The sequence below is a fragment of the Marmota marmota genome, unplaced genomic scaffold, assembly GCF_001458135.2.
Source record: "Marmota marmota marmota unplaced genomic scaffold, marMar, whole genome shotgun sequence".
In the NCBI taxonomy this organism is placed as follows: Eukaryota; Metazoa; Chordata; class Mammalia; order Rodentia; family Sciuridae; genus Marmota; species Marmota marmota.
Window position 1 is genome coordinate 9,596,230 of NW_026000130.1, and position 27,095 is coordinate 9,623,324.

The 27,095-nt window shown below is 41.7% G+C and overlaps 2 protein-coding genes across 6 annotated transcripts in view; both read right to left on the reverse strand.

Moving 5' to 3' along the window:
• Gnb1l (G protein subunit beta 1 like) overlaps positions 1-27,095 on the reverse strand; it is a 70,334-nt gene that overhangs the window by 23,791 nt on the left and 19,448 nt on the right. The window contains exons 3-4 of the mRNA XM_048785163.1: positions 9,617-9,754; positions 9,019-9,144 (exon numbers count right to left, since the gene is read on the reverse strand). The gene's annotated coding sequence lies outside the window, so the exon portion shown is untranslated. The remainder of the gene's footprint in view (positions 1-9,018; positions 9,145-9,616; positions 9,755-27,095) is intronic.
• Txnrd2 (thioredoxin reductase 2) overlaps positions 9,019-27,095 on the reverse strand; it is a 124,822-nt gene continuing 106,745 nt past the window's right edge. For 4 of the 5 annotated variants that reach the window (XM_048785156.1, XM_048785158.1, XM_048785153.1 and 1 more), the window contains one exon: positions 9,019-9,144. In XM_048785156.1, the coding sequence (XP_048641113.1) occupies positions 9,059-9,144 (86 nt within the window). In that variant the 3' untranslated portion in view covers positions 9,019-9,058. Of the gene's footprint in view, positions 9,145-9,624; positions 9,755-27,095 lie in introns of those variants that run through there. The other variant, XM_048785155.1, reaches the window with a different exon arrangement.

Genomic DNA, 27,095 nt, shown 5'->3' on the forward strand with positions numbered 1-27,095 from the left:
AAAATGAATTTTCTTGGGTGAGGGCCAAGTCTAACTGACTACATGGGGCTTGATCTGCCAGCATCAGCAGGAGCCGCCCTGCCCAGCACTATAGGCCCTAAAGGATCACAGGCCCACAGGAAGACAGGGTGATAGACAAAAGTCCCCTTCTTTTCCTCACTTACCCTCTGGGCCCTGGAGCAATTGTGCTGCACACTTACCAGGCCAAATGATCTACACTTTCCCTTCATCTCCCTCGGAAGCTGGGCCTATAGCCCTACCTTCCTCCTTTATACTACCCTCCACCCTGGCTTCTTGCTCTCTGCCCCTCCTCATGTCATGGGCACCCCTTCCCTTGGTGGACTCTGCTTTCTCTGATCCTGGGGGCTTGAATACCACTATTCAGCTGATCATTCCCGCATAACCAATGCCTCTGGTCACTCTGGCCTAAGAACAATCTGACCATGACCTCCCTGCTCCCAATGAACCCCATCTTCCTATTTACCTGTAGCCCTGCAATTATGATTGCTGCTCTAATGCCCTACTTCTGACTTCACCAGGGCCTTGGTCTCTTGTCCACCACCTTTTCCAGCATTCCTTCTACTTTAGTCTAAGATCCCTGAGGATGTGAGTGGTTTCCCCCGCAACTGCCCCTAGGGGCCTTGGGCCTGAACATTTAGCCATTCTAAGCCACTCTTCTCCATGGGTAACAAAGTAACAAGGCTACTGGGTAACAAGGACTCTGAGATACGGGTCCCTCTCTCTGGGCTCCTTTCTGATTCTTAAGTGCCCTGGGAGGATGACTCAAGAAGATCCCTCTGGTTGCAGTAAAGGATAAGGGTAAGGGGACTCAAGTAGGCCACAGGGCAGGTATGGGTCCAAGACCACTTCACAGGTGACCAGAACTAGGTGGAGCCAGCCATGCACTAGCTTGAGGTCACTGGAACTACAGTGAAGTTGTTAGTCCCTAGACTTGCAGCCATCAGCTCCACAGAGTCTTTCAGGCAGCAGTGTGCCCCCTTACCAGGTATGGAGGATGAGTATATTTGTTAAGAGAAGCCCAGAGCCAGAGGCTCATGGAACAAGGAGCCTAAAGAGTCCCTACCTCATCACTGTCCTTCCCTGGCACAGCAAGCATCCAGTGCAACTGCCCCTCAGCCAGGATGGAGCTCCTGCAGAAGCCCACACTTTCCAGGTGCACAGAGTCCATGATGGTGTTCCTGCCCTCTGCCAGGTCCCATAGGCACAGCTGCAGATCCCGGCCCTGACTGGCAAATCATGAGGAAGATGCTGTGAGACACCCAGTGAACACAGGCACACCCACTTGACCAGCATTGAGCCTTTGGTCCCCCAAGGCCAAAGGTAAACATGTTTTCAGAGATAGCAGCTGTTATGAGTGTCAGATATCCAAGTATTCACACCTGAGTCTGTATCCAAGGCACCCAATGTCAGGGCACACAGCTGCTCTGTGTGATCCTGGGGAAGGGGTGTTCATGACCATGCACTGCTAAACCTCTAGACCCCCATACACAGAATAAACTTCAATGTATGTACATTAAAAACAACCAGCCAACCCAGCAGGATATCAGGAGCCCCAGGAAGGACTGTGCACTGTGACAAACTGGATAACAACTCAGGGGGGAGAAGGCAGATAGAAGCCAACTAAAGGAGTTTGGAGAAGTGTTCCAACTGTAAAGTTAAAGATAACCCTGTAGAGATACAGCGGTCTAGGTGGTAACTTGGTTTCTCATAGCGGGTGGGAAACAGTTCTGAATCCAGGTCCATCAGAGTGCAACAAATATTTGAATAAGTGGTGGATGGCCGAAGCCTTGTTTGCCTTTCACAGAGAGTCATTATAAAGAAGCAGGGAGACCTGATAGACCTGTGGGGCTGTATCAAAGTCAAGAGCTCAGCATGAATGTGTGTGCAGACAGACCTGGAGATAAATGTGGATATGTATGCTAGTGTGGGTGGCATGTCCTTAGATGTCCTAGCACTTCCCACTGAGAGACCTAGAAGTAATGAGCCCACTCAATAGCCCAGGTTCAGTTTATCCTGTTCTCCAATTACAGGATCCAGGTTTCTGGAGAAATATCTGATTCTAGGGCTGGGGTAAGGGAAAAACCAAGATGAGTTCCAGCATCAAGTAAGGAAATACTTTTTTTTTTTTTTTTAAGTTGTAGTTGGACACAATGCCTTTATTTTATTTATTTTTTATGTGGTGCAGAGGACAACCCCAGCCCCAGGAAATGCTTTTAAAAAAACAAATAAAGGATAGGGGCACATAAAAAGGAAGCTGTAACAATCTGAGTGATAAATATTAATATTAGATTTTAACCTAAATAATGAAGTAAATCTCCATGAGCCCCTTATGAGTGAACATATAAATAAATATGGAAGTAGGAACAAACCTTCCTTATATGTTCCATAGTTTCAATTAATGTAGAATTCTACCAAAAGGAAAATGAGGAGGAATGATGGAAATAAATGGTCCCCATAAGATCCAGGCATGGTGGCACACACCTGTAAACCCAGAGACTCAGGAGACCGAAGCAGAAGGATCACAAATTCAAAGCCAGCCTCAGCAACTTAGGGAAAACTTTTCTAAAAAGGGTGGGGAAAGCTGGGGACATAGCTCAGAGGTAGAGCACCCCTGAGCTCAATCCCTGGTACCCCTCCCAAATAAAAAGCCCCCTATGAGAATACCCCAGTAATAGCCACTACAGGCAGAATCCACTGATGGATGCTAACTTTATTGGGTGAAATCTTAAAGAGACACAAGGCATTTGTATAAGCTCAAAGTGTCTTCCCCTAAATATTTCTTAACTATGCTGGTTTAAACAAAGACCCGCATGTTTTTGGACCTTCTCCCTTCTGGAGGTAGAACATAATTCTCCTCACCTGAGTGTGGACAAGACATAGTGATCTGCTTCTCAGGAACCAAGGGAGCAATACAGGATGAGGATCTCTTATTCAAAATTCTTGGGACCATAAGTATTTCAGATTTTGGAAACATATGCAAAGACTTCACTGGTTTGGCATTCTTAATCTGGAAATATGAAACTTGAATGCTCCAAAATCCTGAACATCTTGAGAGCTGACATGACACTCAAAAAGTTTCAGACTTCAGAGCACTTTGGACTTTGATTTCTGAATTAAGGATACTCACCTGTTGGATATTGACAGTAGGCCATAGCAGATACCTCCTGACCTAAGTGATCAAGGTCAACTTCACCTACAATGAGTTATGGGATGCCTTCTTGACAAAAAGGGCATTTGAGTTTGTGGGTTTCCTCCCCAAAACCATGACCCTCATCTAATCCTGAGGAAACCAGAGGGGCATTCTGCATACACCTGAGCAAAGGTCATTAAAAATAAAGTACAGAGAAACAATCTCACTCCATAGGGGACTAAAGACCCAGGAAAACTCAGTGAACCATGCTGTACAAGAAGACATCAATGGGAAATTGAATAAATTGAACAAAGCTGGACTGAATGTCTACATGTTACCAACATTCTCTGTGTGAACCATATTGTGTGAGGTGTCCATGCTTCAGAGAACCTGGCACTGTGGAGGATAATCTCCCTGTGCTGACCCAGAGCAACTCAATCCTAATCTTTATTTGGTTTCTGGAAAACCTGCTAGGTTCAAGTTTAAATGTGCCTGGACATTAGGAGAACTAATACTCACATGGCTTTCATGAGTCTCTGCTGGATGGTACGGCCCAGCATAAACCTATGACAATAAGGATAATAGGAAGGTGTCCTTGACACAAGGAAGGATCAGAGCCTAAAATGGAGAAGACAGCTAAGCAGTGTGTTCAACACCTGAGGGTAGTGGGTAGACCAGTGTGTACCAAGCAGTGAGCAAAGGACTGATCTATTTTTCAAGTACAGTTGTTTCTCTGTATCCAGGGGTCTGAATCTGCAGATTCAACTAACTGCAGATCAGAAATGATGTCCAAAAAAATTTGTTTCTGTACTGACCATGAACAGACTTTTTTTCTAGTCATTATTCCCCAAACAATACATCATAATAACTATTTGTATAGCATTAACATTATTATAGAGATGATTTGAAGTATATAGGAGGAAGTGCATAGGTTATATGCAAATACTACACCATTTTATAAAAGGGACTTGAACATCCACAGATTTTGCTATCTCCAGGGGATCCTGGGACCAATCTTCTACAGATGCAAAAACATGATTGTAACTTCTTACATCAGTTTTGTACTCAGAAGAGAATTGTGAAAAGAGCATGAAGGCCTCCTGCTTAGTGATTACTTGTCCCAGCTCGGCCCTTCTCCAGCCCCTCATCTGTTCCATATGTGCCCATTCTCTCCCTGTGCCCCTCCTCAAACAAGGACATCACCTCATTACCAACATACAGCCATCCAGAGGTAGTCCCCAGATGTGCACTTTTCCAATGTCTTAGTGCTATCTGTAAAGCCCCACATGGATGCACACTACACTGGCTGCCAGTCCTCATATGCCTCCTACACCCTGCCATAATCCCTCCTTTTCCCATCCATCATGACCCCGGCACACCTTTGTTTCCTAGGGTGTCACTGCCTAGTCCCAAGTCATGTTTGGGGAGACAGACCATGAGCATGAAAACGATGCTGCATCTGCCTCAGCCATCTAACCAAGAGGCACGTGATACAATCTGCCCACTGCTGGGGATAGCAATCCTGTCCACTGGGTCAAGATGGTCCCCACTAGGGCTGTCTACCACAAAGCCACCATTTCCCCTTGTCTGGTTAGAATTCTATAGGGAAGAATTCTGATGTTACACCAACCTAATCTTCAAAGGACCTCAACCTAAGCACTCACAAATGCCACCTCCATGTCACCTTTTCCCCCCTTTTCGTGTTTATAACTCTCTTCTCTGCACAGGGAAAACTCCAGCTCCTATTATCTTCCTGATATTTACTGACATGCCCAACTTGTGAGCTTGTTTGGGTGATATGGTTGGCCTCCCAACCTGACCACCTTCTTTCCCAACCTGGCACCCCCCTTTCCTGTCTGTGACCTCAGAGACCAACATGGTTGAATCTGGAGGGGAATGAAGGAAGGAACAATGGGGACACAGAGCACATCAGCAAAGAATTCCAGAGAAATGGTGGATCTAAAAAGGAACTGTGATGTCCTGGGAGAAAGGGAGGGGCCTCCATGGACTTAGTGCAGGATTCCACCACAAGAACCAGAAGCACAGACCAGGAGGGGAAAGCCTGGCAAATGTGACTCCATTAAAATGAGAACTTTGGTTCACTGAAGACACCATTAAGTGAGTAAAAAAATGTGAGCCATCATGTTAGAGAAAGAATTTTTGATATAAAAATTCTAAAAAAGAACTCTCTATGTCACTAAGAAAAAGGCAGTCAATTTGGCAGAACAGGCAAGAGATCAAAGAGGTATTTAAGAGTTTATCCCAATGGGCTGGGGTTGTGGCTTAGAGGAAAAGTGCTCGCCTGGCATGTGTGGGGCACTGGGTTCGATGCTCAGTACCACATTAAAAAAAAAAAAGAACTAAATGGAGGTATTGTGTCCACCTATAACTAAAGAATAAATTTTTTTTTTAAAAAAAGAGTTTATCCCAATGGCTGATAAATACAAGAATGAGGTCCACTGTGATTAGAAAACTCAATTCAAATTATACTCAGAAATACCCTTGTCCTGAGGGGGAACAGAGGAGGGAGGTGATCTTGCTGCAGGGGTACAGATGAACATCTGCTGACAAGTCCAATGTGTGTACGCACTGTGGCCCAGACATCCCAGCTCTAGGTGCAGGTTCCAACCCATAGACATGTTTTCATCTGGGCACCAAGAGACTCAGATAGGAGTTGTCCTGGCAGATTCATTCATAACAGTCCCAAGTGGGCAACCCAGATCTTCACCTACAGGAGCATAGTAAGTGAAACAGGAAAATGCATCTAATAGATACCATTAAAAAAAAAAAAAAAACAGCCACAACACAACTAATTGAAGCTGGGTGCAGTGATGCACGCCTATAATCCCAGCAGCTCAGGAGGCTGAGGCAGGAGGATTGTGAGTTCAAAGCCAACCTCAGCAATGGCAAGGTGCTAAGCAACTCAGTAAGACCCTATCTGTAAATAAAATAAGGCTGGGGATGTGGCTCAATGTTTGAGTGCCCCGAGTTCAATCTCCAGTATGCTCCTCTTCCCACCAAAAAAACCTTTACACAACTAATTGTAGCTATATGTACCATGGTGGACCTTGCAGAGATTAGGACAAGTGACAGAAATCAGACACAGAGGAAGCTGTTGTTCCTTTTTAAGTTAAAAAAAAAAACAAAACAGAAAAAACTAATCTATACTTTTTTTGAGACATATATTAAGAAGGTAAAGCAAGAACAAGGCATTGGGTCTCCCTATGTCATTGGGGAGGGCAGGAAACATTTTTAAGGGTGGCAGGTAGGGTTGGGGGAGTGGGGCTGCAGGGCTGGCAGCACCCACTTCTTGACCAGGAAGTGGTTACTCAGGTGCTACCTCTGTGATGATGCAATAGTCTGTACACTCATTCTTTCACTTTTCTCTAAGTATGTTACATTTCACCATAAAAAAGGTAAAAGAAACTTCCTGCTGAGGTGGCTATCATGGTACAGGTACAGGTGGAGCTGGTTATCCTCTAGCCTCCCCCAAACATGAAAGCTCATAGCCCCCTTCAAGGACCACTTGGAGAGACTTGGCTTCCAAACACAGCTGATTACAGTCCAAGTATAGCCAGCCTCTGCGGGCTGTAGTCTCTAGTGCAATGCAAATGCACCTGGGCATTCCACACCTGCAGTCGCCACCTGCAGGCTTCCTGACCCATGGCCTCACCTGCCTGGAGAGGAGCCCTACTCAGAGAGGGGCCCTACCTGGAGAGGAGAGGGTCTGCTGAAGCACCATTCTAGCTGGGATAAGAGGCACCATCAAACACTTGCTTTAAGCTTGCCCTTTGAGTGTGCCTTCCATGGTCCCAGCCCAAAGGATTGTGAAGGCCACCCAGGCATCTGGGCCCAGGAGGAGCAGAAGGCCCTCAAGGGTCTATCTCTCAGCTGAAAACTCAGGGAGAACATTTACAAATGATCACTCTTCGTGCAAGTGGCTTAGAGGAATATATGGAAATGAGGTCTACTCTGAAAATCAAGGAAAGACTAAAACCACACAGAGTTCTCTACATGAAAGTGAGGAGCACTGGGGCAGCTTAGCCAGAAAGGAGTTAAGCTCCTTCAACAAGGATTCTACAAGCACAAAAGTCAGAGCCATCACCCTCTTGAACAACTGTGGTCCCTCGGCCATCTGCCAGCCATTTTGGGGTGGTGATACAGCATGAGTCAGGCACAAAAGTACTCTGCAGACTGTCAGAGGACTTGTACTCTGGGAACTAGACTCCACAGCACCCAGGAGTCCTGAGCATCAAGTCTAGAACAGGAAAATAAGTCTGTCCTTCTGGAGTTCTAGGCCATGAAGGTAATGGCTCATGAATGCCCTGGACGTAATGGGTGCCAAGTCTCAGAAGGTGGCAGCAGGCCCATGTGGGGCCAAAGGCTGCTCAAGAAGGTGGATATTTTACTTGGTGCATTCCTGGGCTGACAACAGTTGAACCTGCTTAGGGGAAGATATTCCTGTGATTGAAGACAAACAGTCTGCTATGGCAGACAGGTAGCCCTGAAAGAGGACTTCTTATTCGTTCCCTGCACACTCTCCCTGTCCCTATGATGCCCTGTCCTTTCCTCTCCCTGTGGGAAGCCTCTTACTCATTCATCTGCCCCTTCCTGCTCCTTTCTGGCCCACCTAGTGTCCCTGATTCCACCATCTCCACAATGTTGCAGTGGCAATGCCAAAATGCAGCCCTAGTCAACTACCAAGAGATGCCTCTTAACTTGAGGTCCCTGAGTTTGCCCATCCCCAAATCCCTCATACTCCCTCATGCTGTTCACTGGCCAGGCTCTCTGTGGCTTCTTCACATGTGGTCTCTTCCACTAGGAATAACAGATCCTGCTCTGAAGCCACAGACTGGCACCAGGCTGCAGGAAGAACCATCCTTAAACATTTATCAGGTTCTTCTAAGTAGTTACCTGTCCAGATAGCATCACAGTTAAGAGGGTTGGATAACCAGCAACCAGACCACTCTAAACACATTGCCTGGGGACAGACCAAGGATACCAGAATCCACCCTTGAGTTAATAAGAGGCTGGGTGAGTGAGCATCTCAATGGGGATGGGCAACTTCTATGGTCCTTTCCAACTATGATGCAGCCTATAAATGATGCCCAAGTAATTTGTAGGAGACAAAACATGCACAAAAACACACATACAGTCTATAACACATGGGCTCAGGACTTTGGAAAAAGGAGACCGAATGGGCAAAAACCACAGGAAATGCTATAGGGCCTATAGGCAGGAAGTTAGCCCCATCACAGCACCTACTTCAGAAGTACACTAAAACAAACCACAATGTGACAGTCAGATGGGCTAGTATAACTCAGTGAAAGGACACAAGGCCAGGGCTCCAGGTCCAAGAGTCTCAGCACCCAGCCTTTGACCTGCTATGTTTACTTATTTCCTTACTGGCTCTTAGTCTCCAAACATATGCTTCATTCCACTTCCTTCCCCTAAACACGTGATGCTGTCAACTCTGCCTAATTCCAAGTCACAATCTGATGCCCTCCATGAAGCCTGGCCTTCTCCACCTTCTCACACCCAGGCTGGCAGCAGCCACCTCAATGTCACCAGCTCCAGACCTCTGATCTCCTGTATATCACCTCCCAGACCCATCTCAGAGCAGTGAAGAGCCCCAGTGAGGATGATGGGGCTGTAGAAGTCAGATCTACATGCTTTCCCAAGGACAAAAGGCTGCCCTTGCTCCCCTACATGCTGATCAAGCTGGCTACTGCTCCCGGAATCCTTCATGTCACCCCCTTTCTTCCCTAGCAGCTAAGTGAGAACCACAAGGGCCTCTGTTAGGGAGCTCTTGCTTCTTGCTGGAGGGCCTGATGGGATTCCATTGACTCACTGCCACTGTGACCTACCTGAGGAGCTGTGGCCCCTGGGGCAGTGTCTGCAGCCAGGTCACACTCTGGCCCCCATGGCCATCCAGGGTGGCAACTGTTCTCCGTGTCTGCAGGCTCCAGATGTGTACCAAGCCACTCTGAGACCTGTTAGAGAAGAGCCAAGCATAGGTCAGGGATAGGTGCTAGAGTCAGGTGGACACTTTGAGCTCACTCTGGGACCAACCTGGACACCACACACAGCTGATGGATACAGGCATTTCAGCAGATCAAGAATTTAAGTATAATAGCTGACAGCTCTAACTGTGAACACAGGGTAAAACTGAGAGGGCATCGGGAGCTTTTGCCTGGGAACTTGGGTGGTGTATGCTACTCTGGAGCAGAGTGAGGGCCATGCCATAAAAATGTAAACTAGATGGTCTATACCGAAAAGCTGTGTATCCCTGTTCCTCCTAGCTTCCCAAAAGGACACATATCAAATAGTCTCTAAAAGTGCAATGAGCATAGGTGACAGGTGGTTGAAGCCCTCTGCCAGTACTCAAACAAGTACCTGACTCCATGCTAGCCTATGACCACTTGACTTTACTCCTGGGCTCAGGATGGGGCACCTGCTACTCACCCTGAAAAGAGGAGAGGGCACCCCTGAGCCTGGGTTCCTCCAAAGAAATGGACAGCATTCACTGCTGACTGTGTACCTCGGAGGACAAACTGGGGATCTGGTGGTTGTGGTGCAAGAGGGGCTGCCATGCGTAGTCACCTGTAGACCAAAGGAAGACATGTGAGTGACAGAACTCTCTGTCCTCCTCCAGGAAGGGAGTCTGGGCAAAGGTGTTTGGGACATTGCCCTGCTCAGTGTTCCTGGCCATTTTGGGAGGAGAAAGACTTCCTGTTTCCCCAAATCCCCCTGCATGGGCCACAGGGGTCCATGCCAGAGTTAAAAGGCCCATCCTTTCCTCAACTGCCAACCTCTTCTGGTTGCTCCTTCTGGAATCTGGGAACCCTCCCTGGATATCCTATCCCTATCCTGCCTATCAGCTTCTGTACCCAACAAGGTCCCAACCTGAACCCTTCCTGGACAAATATAGGGCACTTGCACCCACCCCTGGCTACTCTGGCCTTCAGGGTCCTATATAGAGCCCCATGCTGTCTCCAAGAATTCCTTTCCACTGCCAGTGGTAAAGATCCTTTTCTTGGGGCTGGGGGTGTAGCTCAGCGGTAGAGCACTTGCATAGCAAATGTAAGACCCTGGGTTCTATCCCCAACATTGAAAAAAAAGACTCCTGAACCTGCTCCTAGGTCTATCTGTGCACTTCTTTGTAAAATCCAGTTTCGGCAAGGTACCACATAGGGTCCCAGTGGGGCTGAAGGAGAGGTGCCCTCCTCACCTCTACAGCAAATAGCCTCACTGGGTCCTGGGCTATATTTTCACAAATTTCTAATTATTACAAAAACCCTATAAGTAAGAAGCACTCCTTTACTTTGGGAAAACTGAGGCAGGAAATAGTTTGGTTGTGCTACCCAAGGCCCTTGGGGTCAGGCTTGAGTGCTCAAAAGTCTGCATGCCATCACCAAGGAGCACAGTAGCCAGTGCTGCAGTATATGGACAGAGGCCAGAGCAGAGTTGTCTGGCTGCTCCCCATGGGGCTGTTGTCACAGATAGGTAGCCACTTCCTCAATCACAGAGTCTGCGTTTAAGACCTGCTAAGATCCACCCTGCAAAGGACAGGCTTCCAATGTACTTTTAGAGCCCACCCCACTCATTTAACCCTGCAGAGCCTTCCATGCCACCTCAGTCCCACAGGTGGTTGCTCTTGAGAGGCAGAGGTGACCCAGAGCCAGAAGTGACTTGTCCCAAAGGCCAAGGGCACATGTGTCAGTGCTAAGTGGAGGGTGCAGAGGTAAAAGGCAAAGTAGATAGCTGGAGGGCTGAAGCAGTGTGCCTTGGGGGCCTTTTCCCCTGGTCTTTGGAACAGTCCCAAATCCACCCACATGCAGGCAGCACATAGCAGGGAGAAATAGGCCTGCTCTGCTGGGGAAGCCACCATAGCCATCAGAATGACCAGCAGGCAAAGAAAATGGGAGCAAAAAAGAAAGAATTCCTCCAAAACCAAGCTTTGGCTGGGAGGCCAGAATGGGATGTGAAAGGAAGAGGGGGCCATAGGCTGAGGTCACATACAGCACATGAGTAGGTACGGAGAAAGGAGAAGGGCAGACTTCTTGAATGGGCAGCCCACATAGAGCAACTTCTTTCAGCTATGCCTCCACCACCAAGCCCTGCGGCCTACCTGCTAGAGCTACTCCCCAAAGCTACTCCAGGCCCTCATCTCTCTCTTTCTACAAAAGAAGCAAGGAGTAGTTTCCAAGTTTCACAGAGCATAGAAAGTAGGCAAGGACCAGAGCAAAGATCTCAAAAGATAACCATAGCCTGTGCAGGGAGGACTGCTAGGCTTAAGAGGCTAGGGCTAGAACCCACAAAGTCAGGTCCAGGAACAGATTCTGACACCAAAGTGAGGGTCTGCCTTTCCTGGACCTCAGGTGGCAGTCCAATACCAACCAAACCCTGCTTCTCTCAAGGGCTTTCAAAGAGAATGAGGTTGCTGAGAAAGAGTTTCAGTCAAATAGCCCCTCTTACTTTTGACTAAAAGTCAACTAACTCTTCCCAAATGGAAGGATGGCTTCCTGCAGGAAGAGAGAGAGATCCAACCCCACATTGCTCCTAGGACCCATGCTCCTGCTTTGGCCCATGACAGGGCCCCAAATGCTGAAAGAGATGCTACCAGCAGGCTGGCCTGGAAGACATTTCAGAGTGGCAGCTATTGGGCCCTGAGAAATGGATGTCCTGACAGATCCAAGGCTGTGGGTCCCAGTTCCAAAGGGGCCCAAGAACGCTGCCCTGGCTAAAGCAATTCAACCTATAGAAAAGCACCAAGTCAGGATAGGCATCCCTCCCACCAGGCAGCAGGTTCTGACAGGCCATCTCTGCCCAGGCTCCCATGTGCAGCACAGCACTGTAGTCATGTGTGCACACACATACATATACACAGGACACATATACACATATGCATAATTCATGAATAAGACATATACAGGCACACACATACACTCACATTCACAAATGTATACATGCACATGCTTAAAGTCTTAAATTTATATATATATATATATATATTTAAAGCTCCTGGCTCCAAATANATATATATATATGCTTAGACTCACATATGCACACTCACAAACCTACAGATGCATATATGTATGCACTTGTACATTACTGATATGCACACACTCATGCAGACCCTCATTCACCCAAAAACATATTCACAACTCAAACACATGCCCATTCATGCTCACAGGCAAACACATTTCACACATGTATAAGAACACACACACACACACACACACACACACACGCAGCATAATGGCCTTGGGCAGTGCCAGCCGAAGCCCGGCCCACACTTGCCACCTGCCTGCGGCCTGGTGGGAGTTTCCAGAACCTCACAGCAGAAGACTCATTGTGAGGTGATGAAATCAAGTTCTCCTCTATTGTTTCCCCAGAACTTCAGGGAACAAACCCGTCACGTTGTTACAACAGCCGAAATGCTCAGTCCAAAATGATGCATCGGCAATTAAGGGCTCCATCATTTCAAGCAATTAAAATAAACGCTTTATTTGAAAACTAATTAATTCTACCTACATATTTTTCCCATGACAATATCCTATGATTACTTGATTTATGACATCTAATTATTCTTTATTAATCTAATTGAGAATAATCCCATTATCCTATCTCCCCTGGCACAAGGCCTCCTGGGGCGGAGGCCGCAGCCCCTGCATACAGCTTGTGTGTAGCACCAGCCACGGGGTGCTATGCAATGCCCAGCTCTATCCCTGTCTTTTCTTCCCAGAGGGCAAAGGAATAGGAAATTTGATCCAGAGTATAACTTTGGTTCTGCCTGCTTTTTAAAATATCATAGCCAGACAGATTCTTTCAAAAAATTAAAAGGAAAGAATCTGATACAATCTGTTTAACTCTGACAGCCTTTCTTAAGGTACTACAAACACCCTGAAAGTCCCACAGGCCCTTGGCCATGGCATGATAGTATCCTGCTGGGACACCACAGCAGCAGCAGCACAGAAGGTCTCAGGGTTATTTCCATGGAGAGGGGACCCCAATAGTGGGTGGCTGGGGCCAGGCTGCACCCCACCTTTATACTTTGGACAGACATAGCAACCTATTGAGGTCTGCAAAGCCTGCAGCTGGCACCTTTTCTAAGGGCATCTGCTTAGGGTAACCTGGGATTTGGGTTCTGATGGCCTCTGAGGTGACAAAAGACAAAGCTTAGGGCCCTCTCAAGGTGGCTAGTCTCTTAGGAGAAACCCAATAAAGATGGGAATTTAACAAGGTTATATGCTCAGTTCATGCTTAAGCTAAACCAGACTAAACCTGCATCATCCATAGTGCAAGAAAGATACTGGCCTGAAGGTTTCACCCCCAACTCACATCACCTTGGAAGCGCTCCAAAACTTCAGTATGTCTTCTCAGAGAGACTCCACCTTCTACCCAGGTGTCAGTGAAATCACAGATAAAGTCTTATGGTCAGAAATCATAAAAACAAACAAAGCACACATGGCACCATGACTGAGAGCCATCAGAAACAACAGGAGGCAGAACTAGGTCCACAGAGCAAAGCACTTGGGTATATAAAATAAGAATGTTTCAAGTTTCAAGGAAATAAAAATAGGGAACTGTGGCTACAAGTAGAAAGCAAGACTAAAAATCACCACAGATTTGAATAGGATCCAATCTAGTAAAAGGTTGCTGGGAAACAGATTTGCATCATGCCAAGATGTTACTCTCCAGATTATCTAATCACAAAAAGAAAATGTATATTTACAATGGAGATATCTGGCTGTCACCACCTTCACCAACTGATAGGAGGTGGCACTGCCAATAGTAAACAACAGGCATCACATCTCTTCACATGATGCAATAAGAAGTCAGGCACCAGCCTTGCATATCTGTGCCAACAATGTTCAACCTGAACCTGGCCATGAGGAAACAATCAGATACATTCAGATAGGAGACACTGGACAAGATAGCTAGCTTAGACTCATGAAAAAGGTCAAGATCAAGGAAAACAAACAAACAAAAAAATCAAAAGGGAGAGACAGCACAACCAAATGCAACATATGAATCTTAGATCCTGGATATTAAATTTGATCCTGGATCAAAAAAGTGAGGACTATAAAGGACATTTTTTGGGACATTTGGGATAATCTGAATATGAACTGCAGATCATGTAGAATTATTTTCTTGAGAAGGAAAACAGCACTGATATTTCATATAGAAGAGTGTCCTTATTCCTAGATGTATGCTAAAGGATTTAGGTGTGAATAGTTATCATATCAGCAATTTATTTTCAAAATGTTTCAGAAAAAAAATCTCTTTTTTAAATTTATTTTTGTTTATTTATTTTTATGTGGTACTAAGGATCAAACCCAGTCCCTCACATGTGTGAGGCAAGCCCTCTGCCACTGAGCCACAACCACAGCCCAGAAAAAATCTCTTTTTTTTTTTACATTTTTTTTATTTTGAAATTTTTTTTGGTTGTTCAAAACATTACAAAGCTCTTAACATATCATATTTCATACATTTGATTCAAGTGGGTTATGAACTCCCATTTTTACCCCGTATACAGATTGCAGAATCACATTGATTACACATCCACGTTTTTACATATTGCCATACTAGTGACTGTTGTATTCTGCTATCTTTCCTATCCTCTACTATCCCCCCTCCCCTCCCCTCCCCTCCCATCTTCTCTCACTACCCCATCTACTGTAATTCATTTCTCTCCCTTGATTTTTTTCCCCTTTCCCCTCACATTCTCTTATATGTAATTTTGTATAACAATGAGGGTCTCCTTCCATTTCCATGCAGTTTCCCTTCTCTCTCCCTTTCCCTCCCACCTCTCCTCCCTGTTTAATGTTAATCTTTTTCGCATGCTCTTCCTCCCTGCTCTGTTTTTAGTTGCTCTCCTTATATCAAAGAAGACATTTGGCATTTGTTTTTTAGGGACTGGCTAGCTTCACTTAGCATAATCTGCTCTAATGCCATCCATTTCCCTGCAAATTCCATGATTTTGTCATTTTTTAGTGCTGAGTAATACTCCATTGTGTATAAATGCCACATTTTTTAATCCATTCATCTATTGAAGGGCATCTAAGTTGGTTCCACAGTCTATCTATTGTGAATTGTGCTGCTATGAACATTGATGTAGCAGTATCCCTATAGTACGCTCTTTTAAGGTCTTCAGGGAATAGTCCGAGAAGGGCAATAGCTGGGTCAAATGGTGTTCCATTCCCAGCTTTCCCAGGAATCTCCATACTGCTTTCCAAATTGGTCGCACCAATTCGCAGTCCCACCAGCAATGTACAAGTGTACCCTTTTCCCCACATCCTCGCCAGCACTTGTTGTTGTTTGACTTCATAATGGCTGCCAATCTTACTGGAGTGAGATGGTATCTTAGGGTGGTTTTGATTTGCATTTCTCTGACTGCTAGAAATGGTGAGCATTTTTTCATGTACTTGTAGATTGATTGTATATCCTCCTCTGAGAAGTGTCTGTTCAGGTCCTTGGCCCATTTGTTGATTGGGTTATTTGTTTTCTAATTGCTTAATAGAAAAAATATCTCTTAATCTGTATCCATCTACATATGAATACAGGTGTCCCTCAGTATCTATGGGAGATTGGTTCCAGGACATCCCTTGGCCCCACAATGTGGATATCAAAATCTAAGAATGCATAAGTTTCTTATATAAAATGGTAATAGTATTTGTGTGGAATCTATGTACATTCTCCTATATACTTTAAATCATTTGTAGATGTTTATAATGCCCAATATAATGTAAATGCTATATGTACGGTCGCTATGTTATTTGGAGGATAACAAGGAAAATGTCTGTACAAATGGTTGAATCCACAGATGTGAGACCTATGAACACAGGGAGATAATTATATATAGGCACAGAAGTATAGCAAATGTTGCAAAATGCTAACAATCGGTGAATATAGGTCAAGTGTGTACAGGCAATTGACACCACATTTGCAACTTTTCAGTAGATTTAAAATGTATAGCAGCATCCTAGGGGACAGGGATATAGACAAGTTCCTATTAGACACATTCAGAATACACAGATCAAGGCAATAAAAGAGCAAACACCAGAATTGGGGAGGCAGAGGAGCAGGGGAAGCAAATCCAAGAAAAACAAGCGAAAGACTTGACTAGATACTGCATATGCAACATAAATGTCCAGTAAACATACAAAAGGATGTTTAAACTAATAATCTTGAAAATGCTGGTCATAACCACAATGTGATATAATTATACTCCTGGCCCATTTACAAAATATCAAACAGCCTGTCAAGTGCTGAAAAAAATGCAGAACAACTGTAACTCTTCTATCATGCTGAAAGGAGCATAAATTGAAACAACCATTTTAGAAAACAATCTGGTACTATCTTGCACACTTTGTGACTGAGTATCCCTACTCTTAAATATACCGTAAAGAAATTTTGAGATGTGCACAAATAGACTTGTATATCAATGTTCACAGCGTTATTGTGCATAGTACCAAAAACTAGAAACAATCAAAGTGGCTATCAACTGCAGAATAGGATTAGTTTGGTAAATACACACATTAGAATACTACATAGAACTGAAAAGAATAAACTCCAGTCTTACAAGGATGAAGTTCAAAATCACAATTCTCATCAAGAGACATTAAGGAAGTTTAAAAAAGAGGCTATAAACAGGGAGAAAATATTCACAATACATATTATCTTTTAAAGAACTCGTGTTCAGAATGTACTCACTGACTCAGAATACATGTCACTTCCCAGAATAGGATATACAATCAACAAATATATGAAAAATGTTCATCATCTCTAGCAATTAGAGAAATGCAAATCAAAACTACTCTAAGATATCATCTCACTCCAGTCAGATTGGCAGCTATTATGAGGAGAAACAACAATAAATGTTATCAAGGATGTAGGGGAAAAAGATACACTCCTACATTGCTGGTGGGACTGCAAATTGGTGCAGCCAATATGGAAAGCAGTATGGAGATTTCTTGGAAAATTAGGAATGGAACCACCATTTGACCCAGCTATCCCTCTCCTTGGTCTATACTCAAGGACTTAAAAACAGCAAATTACAGGGACACAGCCACATAAGTGTTTATAGCAACACAATTCACAATAGCTAAATGTGGAACCAACCTAGATGCCCTTCAGTAGATGAATGGATAAAAAAATGTGGCATATATATATATACAATGGAATATTACTCAGCAATAAAAGGGAATAAAATCATGGCATTTGCAGGTAAATGGATGGCGCTGGAGAAGATAATGCTAAGTGAAGTTAGCCAATCCCCCAAAAACAAATGCCGAATGTTTTCTCTAATATAAGAGGCTGATTCATAGTGGGGCAGGGAGAGGTAGCATGGGAGGAATAGTTGAACTCTAGACAGGGCAGAGGGGTGGGAGGGGAAGAGTCGGGAGCAGGGGGTTAGAAAGGATGGTGGAATGTGATGGATATCATTATCCAAAGTACATGTATAGACACGAATTGGTGTGAACATACTTTATACAACCAGAGATATGAAAAATTGTGCTGTATATGTGTAATAAGAATTATAATGCATTCTGCTGTCATTTATTTTTTAAAAATCAATTTAATGGGGCTGGGGCTGTAGCTCAGTGGTAGAGCGCTTGCCTAGCATGCATGAGGCACTGGGTTTGATCCTAAGCACCACATAAAAATAAACAAATAAAATAAAGGCATTCTGTCCATTTACAACTTCAAAAAAATGTAAAAAAAAGATTTAAAAAAATCAATTTTAAAAAATTTTAAAAAAGAATTCATGTCAATAAGAAAACAAAGTAAACATGGTGATTCCAAAAGACTAAAATTAGAGATAGGCAAAGGTATACGAGACAAACGGAATTAAAATAAAGTAAGGGTTGACGGGGTTGGCTCAGCGGCAGAGTGCTCGCCCAGCACATGTGAGGCACTGGGTTTGATCCTCAGCACCACATAAAATAAGTAAAATAAAGATAGTATGTCCAACTATAGCTAAAAAAAACTTTAAAAAAATAAAGGGTTGAAATATCAATATCACACAGTTGAATTCCAGCCAAAAAGCTTTCACTTGACAAAGCCTGATACTTTTTTTTTTTTTAATATTTATTTTTTTAATTTTCGGCGGACACAACATCTTTGTTTGTATGTGGTGCTGAGGATCGAACCCGGGCCGCACACATGTCAGGCAAGCGCGATACCGCTTGAGCCACATCCCCAGCCCAAAGCCTGATACTTTTAAGTTTGTAATCCACAATGAAGATACAACAACTTTGAACATCAATTCACTAAATAACAAAGATCTCACTCTTATAAAGCAGAAGATGCAAGAAGTTACAGAAGCCTACTAATGATTGGAGAATGTGACATACTATTTTTAGTGCAAGTCAGAAGAAGTATACAATAATGATGAAATGACTCAAACACCCACAAATGACAGGGAAGAGATCATGAATCTATGTGCAGCTTCTCTGATATACAGCCTATACCTTCTTCTCAAGTGCTCATGAAACATGTAAAAATTGTACATTGGACCACAAAGAAACATCAGTGGGTTTTATAAAGAAGAAATAATTATCAATAAAATTCTATGTGCCAATGCAATACAATTGGGAATGAACAAAGTAAAAACCAAAAAGCACTCCCCAACTAGAAATTAAGAACCATTCATTAAATAACTCTTAAGTGAGCCGGGCATAGTGGTTGTCCACCTGTAATCCTAGCTACTCAGAAGGCTGAGGCAGGAGGAGCACAAATTTGAGGCTAGTCTGAGAAATGAGATTAAAACCACAGTCCACAGCAGGTGAAACAGAATCTATGATACACAGCTAACTTGGTGACAATTCCTGCGAACACAAAACATTTTCTCAAAGATCCCACCTAATACTTAATTAGGATACAATCCCAAATTACTGAACATTCAAAGAACCAGGAAAAATGAGAGAAATTCTCAAGGGAAAAGATAATATACAGATGTCAACCTTGAGAGGACTCAGAAGTTGAAAATATCAGAAAAAGATTTTGTGTAGGGAGTGTAGTGGGGTGTTACAGGGAATTAAATCCAGGAGTGCTTTACCACTGAGCTACATTCCCAGCCCTTTTAATTTTTTATTTTGAGACAGGGTCTCATTAAGCAATTTTTTTATTATGGCTTAGGCCCCTGCTAAATTGCTGAGGATGGCCTCGAACCTGTGACCCTCCTGCCTCAGATTCCGGAGTTGCTGGGATTACAGGTGAGCACCACTGTGCCCCATTCAGAAAAAGATTTTATGATTTAGGAAAGTAGCTTTTATGATTATATGTCTTGAGGCAAAGGTAAACATTCATGAATGAAGTAGTTCTTTTTTTTTAATACCTTTGTTTTATTTGTTTATATGTAGTACCAAGGATTGAACCCAGGGCCCCACACGTACTAGGTAAGCGCTCTACCACTGAGCCACAACCCTAGCCACAGTAGTTCCTTTTTAAAAAAAATATTTTTAGTTGTAGATGGACACGATACCTTTATTTTGTTTATTTAGCTTTTTTGGTGTGGTGCTGGGGATTGAATCCAGTGCTTCACACATGCTAGGCAAGCACTCTACCACTGAGCCACAACCCCAGCCCCTCATAAATGAAGTAGTTCTTGACAAAGAAATAGAAATTACCTTTTAAAAAACAGACATTTCAGAATTGAATAATACCATATCTGAAACTTAAAAAAAAAAAAAGTCTGATAATAGGATGGCAGATGACAGAACGCAAAGATTGATCAATAAAAAGTATTCAGTATAAGATCAGAAAGAAAAAAGATTGAAATAAATGATTGGACCATTAGGGACTTGTTGAATAAAAGTAAAAGTCTAACTTTCAGGATAATGGAGTCCAAGAAGAGAAAGATTAGAGCAAAAATATTACTTGAATAAAAAATGCCTAGTCAGGCATGGTGTCACTTATCTGTAATCTCCCTACTTGGGAAGCTGAGGCAGGAAGATTGCAAATTCAAGGCCAGCTTGGGCAACTTAGTGAGGTTCTAAGCCTCTTGTCTCAAAATTAAAAATTAAAAGGGCTGGGGATGTGACTCAAGTTATTAAGTGCCACTGGGTTCAATCCCTGGTGAAAAAGTAAAAATAAACAAAAAACATGGGAGTACAGACCTCTTCAACATACCAATTTAATACCTTTGGATATAGTAGTGGAATTGCTGGATTATTTGGTAGTTGTATTTCTAATATTCTTCAGAACTCTCCATACTGCTTTCTATAATCGCTGCACTAATTTACATTGAGAGTCCTCCTTTGTCCACATCCTTGCCAGCATTTGCTACTTTATAATAACCACTCTGGGGTGAGATAATAACTCATGGTTTTGGATTGCATTTCCCTAATTTTAGTGATGTTGACCAGTTTTTCATATACTTGTTAGCCATTTGTATTTCTTTTTTTGAAAAGTGTCTATTATGATAATTTATCCAGTTTTTAATTGTATTTTTTTATTGTTTCAGTTTTCTAGTTCCATATACGTTCTGGATATTAATCCCTTGTCAGATGTATAGTTTGCAAATATTTTCTCCCATTCTACTGCTTGTCTCTCCATTCTGCTGAATGTTCCCCCCAAAGGTTCATGGTTTAAAGGCTTGTTCCCTAAGACTGCTGCTGGGAGGTGTGGAACCTTTAGCAGTTGAGACTTAGTGGGAGGTCCTTAGGTCATTGGGGGCATGCCCTTGAAGGGGACTCTGGGATCCTGGTCTTTTCCTCTCTCTTTTCAGCTTCCTGGCCATGAGGTAACCAGTTTACTATGCTATACGTTCCCCCCACAATGCCATCTGGCATATCCACCAGAAGTCCAAAGCAATGGGTCTGCCTAATCTTGGACTGGAATCTCCAGACCTGTGAGCTAAATAAACCTTTTCTCTCAAGTTAATTATCTCGGGTATTCTGTTACAGTAACAAAGTTAACAATGTATACATCATGAAAGTGATCTAGTTTCACTCTCCTACATATGGATATATACTTTTCCCAGCCCTATTTATTGAAGAGGTTGTCCTTTTTTCAAAGATCCTTTCTTGGTGCCTCTATCAAAAATCAGTTGGCTGTAAATATATAGATTTATTTCTCTGTTTTCTGTTCATCTCCATTGGCCTGTGTGTCTCTCTTTATGCCAGCACCATGCTGTTTTGGTTACTACATTACCATGATATTTTGGTTACTACAGCTTTATAGTATTGTGATGCTTCCAGTTTGATCTTTTTGCTCAGGCATATTTTGGCTATTCAATGTCTTCTATAGTTCCATAGGAATTTTAGGATTTTTTTTCTATTTCTGTGAAGAATATCATTGATATTTTTATAGGAATTGCATTTAATCTCTAGATTGCTTGGGATAGTAAGGATATTTCAACAATATTAATTCTTCCTATTTAAGAATATGGGATATCTTTCCATTTTGTAGTGTCTTCTTCAGTTTCTTTCATCAATTATAGTTTTTACTGTAGAGTTCTTTCACCTTGGTTAAATTTATTCCTAGGTATTTTGAGGGTTTTTTTGTACCTATTGTAAATGGGATTGCTTTCTTGACTTCTTTTTCATCTAGTTCATTACTGAATAATAGAAACACTACCAATTTTTGAGTGTTGATCTGGTATCTTGTAACTTTCCTGAATTTATTTATCAGTTCTAACAGTTTTTTTTTTTTTTTTGGTTGTATGTAGGTTTTTCATGTCATCCATAAATAGGGATAGTTTAGCTTCCTTCTTTCTGATTTGGATGCCCTTTATTTCTTTATCTTATTTAACTGCTCTGGCTAGGACTTCTAGTAATAATTTGAATGAGAGTAGTGAAAGCAGGCATCCTTGTCTTGTTGAAGGTCTTAGAGGAAACACATTTCCCAATGTTATGCTGTTAGTTATGGGCTTATCATTTACTACCTTAATTGTGCTGAGATATGTTCCTTCTATAACTAATTTATTGAGTGTTTGTCATGAAGGGATGTTGAATTTTACCAAATGCTGTTTTCTGTATCTATTGACATGACCATATAGTTTCTATCATTCTATTGATATATCATGTTAATTGATTTGTGTATTTTGAACCGGTGTTGCATCCCTGGGATAAATCCTACTTGATGATGGTGTGAAATGTTTTGGAAATGATTTGGTTTGCTACTATTCTGCTGAGAATTTTTGCATATATGGTCATCAGGGTCTTGGTCTGTAATTTTGGTGGTGTTGTATCCTTGTCTGGGCAATAAATTTTTAAGAATTCCCTCCTTCTTAAATTCAGCCCTGAACTTTTCTTTGCTGAGAGTTTTTGTTTGTTTGGTATTGGGAATTGAGCCCAGGGAGTGTTTAACAACTGAGCTACATCCCCAGCTCTTTTGTTAAATAAATAAATTTTTAAAAATTTTTTTTGAGAGAGAGGCTCTCAATAAATTGCCAAAGCTGGTTCCAAATTTGTAATCTTCCTGCCTCAATCTCCTGAGTAGCTGGGATTATACGTGTACACTACCATGCCCAGCTGGGAGATTTTTAAATTACTGATTCAATTTCATTGCTTGCTATTGGTGTTTAGGTTGTCTATTTCTTCATGTTTCACTCTTGGTAAGTTATATATCCAAGAATTCATCCATTTCTTCTAGGATTTCCAATTTATTGGTATATACTTCTTTCATACTTCGGTGGTATCAGTTGTAATGTCTCCTCTTTTTGTCATTTCATTTATTTGGGTCTTCTCTCTTCTTAGTCTAGCTAGAGTGTTGCTAATTTTGTTTCTTTTCAAATAATCAACGTGTTTCAGTAATTTTTGTCTCAATTTCATTTATTTCTGCCTTGATTTTAATTTCTTTCCCTCTACTAATTTTGAGTTTGATCTTTTTTAAAATAATTTTTATTTGGTCTTTTTAGATATACATGACAGTAGAGTGTATTTTGACATATTCTACATACATGAAGTATAACATTCTAATTAGGATTGCATTCTAATTGTTGTACATGATGTGGATTTTCACTGGTCATATATGAACATAGGAAAGCTATGTCTAATTCATTCTACTATCTTTCCTATTCCCATTCCCTCTCCCTTCCCTTCATTCCCCTATGTCTAATCCAATGAACTCCTATTCTTCCATTCCCCTCCCTTACCATGGTTAGTATTCAAATATCGGAGAACTTTGATGTTTTGGGATTGGCTTATTTCACTTAGCATGATAGCCTCCAGTTCCATCCATTTACTGGAAAACGCCATAATTTCATTCTTCTTTATGGCTGTGTAATATTCCATTGTGTACATACACCACAGTTTCTTTAGCCATTCATCTGCTGAAGGGCACCTAGGTTGGTTCCATAGCTTAGCTACTGTGAACTGAGCTGCAAAAATCATTGATGTGGCTGCATCACTGTAGTATGCTGATTTTAAGTCCTGGGTATAAGCTGAGGAGTGGGATAACTGGGTCAAATGGTGGTTCCATTCCAAGTTTTCTAAGGAATCTCCATATTGTTTTCCATAGTGGTTGCACCAATTTTCAGTCCCACCAGCAATGTATGAGTGAACTTTTTCTTCCACATTCTCACCAACATTTATTGTTACTTGTTTTCTTGATGATCGCCATTCTGACTGCAGTGAGATGAATCTCAGTGTAGTTTTAATTTGAATTTCTCTGATTGCTAGAGATATTGAACATTTTTTCATATATTTTTTGACTACTCATATTTCTTCTTCTGTGAAGTACCTGTTCAGTTCCTTTGCTCATTTACTGATTATTATTATTATTATTATTAGTGTGTGTGTGTTAGTTTTTTTAATTGTTTGTATATCCTGGAGAGTAATGATATATCTGAGGTTCAGGTGGCAAAGATTTTCTTTCATTTTGTAGGGTCTTTCTTTATGTTCTTGATTGTTTCCTTTCCTGTGAAAAAGCTTTTTAATTTGATACTATCCTATTTATTCTTTTTTAAAAAAACATTTTTAGTTGTAGATGAACATAATACCTTTATTTCATTTATGTATTTTTTATGTGGTGTTGAGAATCAAACACAGTGCCTCACACATGCTAGATCAGCACTCCACAACTGAGCCACAACCCCAGCCCCAATTTATTGATTCTTGATTTTACTTCTTGCATTTTAGGAGTCTTGTTGAGAAAGTTGGTTCCTAAGCTGACATGATGGAGAGTTGGGCCTACTTTTTTTCTAGTAGGCACAGAGTCTCTGGTCTAATACCTAGGTCCTTGATCCACTTTGAGCTTTGTGCAGGGTGAGGGATAGGAATTCAGTTTCATTTATTACATATAGATTTTCAGTTTTCCCAGCTCCATTTGTTGAAGAGGCCATCTTTTCTCCAATGTATGTTTATGGTTCCTTTGTTTAGTATGAGAAAACTGTATTTAGTGGGTATGACTATGTCTTCTATTCTGTTCCATTGGTCTGAGTTTGGCTTGATTTTGCTTTTCTAGTTCCTTGAGCTGCAGTGTTATTTATTTGAAATCTACTTTTTTTGATGTAATAATTTCTTACCATTAACATCTTAGTACTACTTTTGATGTTTCCCATAGGTTTTGTTATGCTGTGTTTCAAATGTCTATTGTTCCAAGAAGTTTTAAATTTTTTCTTTTTATTCATTGACCCATTTGTTGTTCAGGAGCCTAGTGTCTAATTTCTATGTACTTGTATAATTTCCACAGTTCCTCTTACTGATTTATAATTTTATTACATTGTGGTCAGAGAAGATAAATGATGTGATTTCAATTTTTAAAAATTTATTGAGATACGTTCTATGACCTACCATATGACATATCCTGGAAAATGTGCTAATGAGAAGAATGTGTATTCTACAGGTGTTGGACAAAATGATCTGTGAAGTATATCAGGCCCATTTAGTCTATAACATAGTTTAACTTCAATGTTTCATCATTCATTTTCTGTGTGGTTAATCTGTCCATTGATGAAAACAGGATGTTAAAGTTCCTAACTATTACTGGAGTCTACCTTTCCCTTTAGATCTAATAATATTTATTTTTCATATTTAGGTGACTCAGTCTCGGGTGCATACATATTTTTAATTGTTATAGCCTTTTGTTGAATCCATTTTGTTTTGGGTGTTTTTGTTTGGTGGGGGTGATAACAGGGATTGAACCCAGGAACACTTAATCACTGAGCCACATCCCCAGCCCTTTTTTATTTATTTTTTTCAAAGACAGCCTTGGCTATTTATGTATGTATGTATGTATGTATGTGGTGTTGAGAATCGAACCCAGTGCCTCACACGTGCTAGGCAAGTGTTCTACCACTGAGCCACTTCCCCAGCCCTCCATGCCTTCACTTTCAATCTGTGTCTTTACCAGTGAAGTGAGTCCTTTGTAGGCAGCACAGAGCTGGGTATTATGTTTTTATCCATTCAAGTAGTATATTTTTTTTAACTTGGGGAGTTTAACCCATTTACATTTAAAGTTATTATTATATAACATATTCCTGTCATTTTGTTCACTGTTGTCTGGTTGTTTTGTTTATCTATTGTTCCTTTCTTCTTATAGTTAATCTTTGTGGTTTGATGGTTTTCTGTAATGATAAGGATTGCTTTACTTTTCATTTTTTAACTACATTAGTGAGTTTTATGATTTTTGTATGTTTCATGATGGCAGTTATTGTCATTCTACTTCTAACCTTAAGCATTTTTTTGTAAGGCTAGCCTAGTGGTGAGGAATTTCCTGTATTTTGCTTATCTGAGAAAGACATTTTTTCTTCTTCATTTCTGAAGGATTGCCTTGCTGGGTATTGTATTCTTGGCAGGTAAATGTTTTTCTTTCAGCACTCTGAATATATCTTACCATTCTCTTCTAGCCTTTAAGGTTTCCACTGAGAAACCCCTTAGTCTAAGGGGGATGCACTTATATGTGATTTATTATTTTTTCTCCTGCTGCTTTTAGAAATCTTTGATTTTTGGCAGTTTGATTATAATGTGCCTTGGAGAGGATCTCTTTAGGTTCAATATAATTGGGGTTCTTTGAGCTTCCTGGACCTAAATGTCCAACTCTGTCCCAAGACTTGGGAAGTTTGCAGCTATTATTTTGTTAAATATGTTTTCTGTGCCTTTCTCCATTTCTTGTTCCTCTTAAGGTCCTATAATGTGAATACATGTTTACTTAAAGGCATCCCATAAGTGCCATAGGCTTTCTTCACTTTTTCATTCTTTTTGTCTTTCTCTTCCTCTGACTGGGTTAATCCTAAAGAACTGTCTTCAAGTTGAGAAATTACTTTTTTCTGCTTGATTTAGCCTGTTGTTTGTGGCCCTCAGTTGTATTTGTTTCATTCACTAAATTCTTTTGCAGAAAGACTTCTGTTTGATCCCTTTTTATAGTTTCTTGTTAAATATCTCATTCAAATCCTAAAGTCCTTTCCTGATTTCATTAAACCATTTGTCTATATTCCCTTGTATCTCTCCAAGCTTCCTTAAGATGGTTATTTTTAATTCCTTTTCAGGTATTTCATAAATTTCCTTTTCCTTGGGGTCTCTTACTAGAGAATTATTGTGTTACTTTGGGGTATCATATTTTCTTCCTTTTTCATGTTTCCTGTGTCCCTACGTTGATATCTGTGCAGCTCGTGCAACAGTTGCCTTTTCCAACTTTTTGGAGAGATTACCATCCCTACCTTGGTATGGAAACTTTTTCCTATAGATAGGTGTGAAAGTGTCAGTTCAGTATGACATGTTAGAGTTGATTCAGGGTTGATACAGTAGTGTGGTTTCTGCATAGTTTCTTCAACTATTATCCTCTCAACGATATCTATGGTTATCTGTGACTGAGGCTATGAGTGTTTGTAACCGTGGTGGTGTGGTGTGGTTTTGCTAGAAATAAGGCTGCTACACCAAACATGGGGTCCACAGATGCTGTAGGCCACTGATTGTGTGGCAGGCTCTCTACTTGGTTGGCTGACAGATTGGGTTTGTATACTTGTGGACTGTATAGTAGGCTCGCTGGAGGG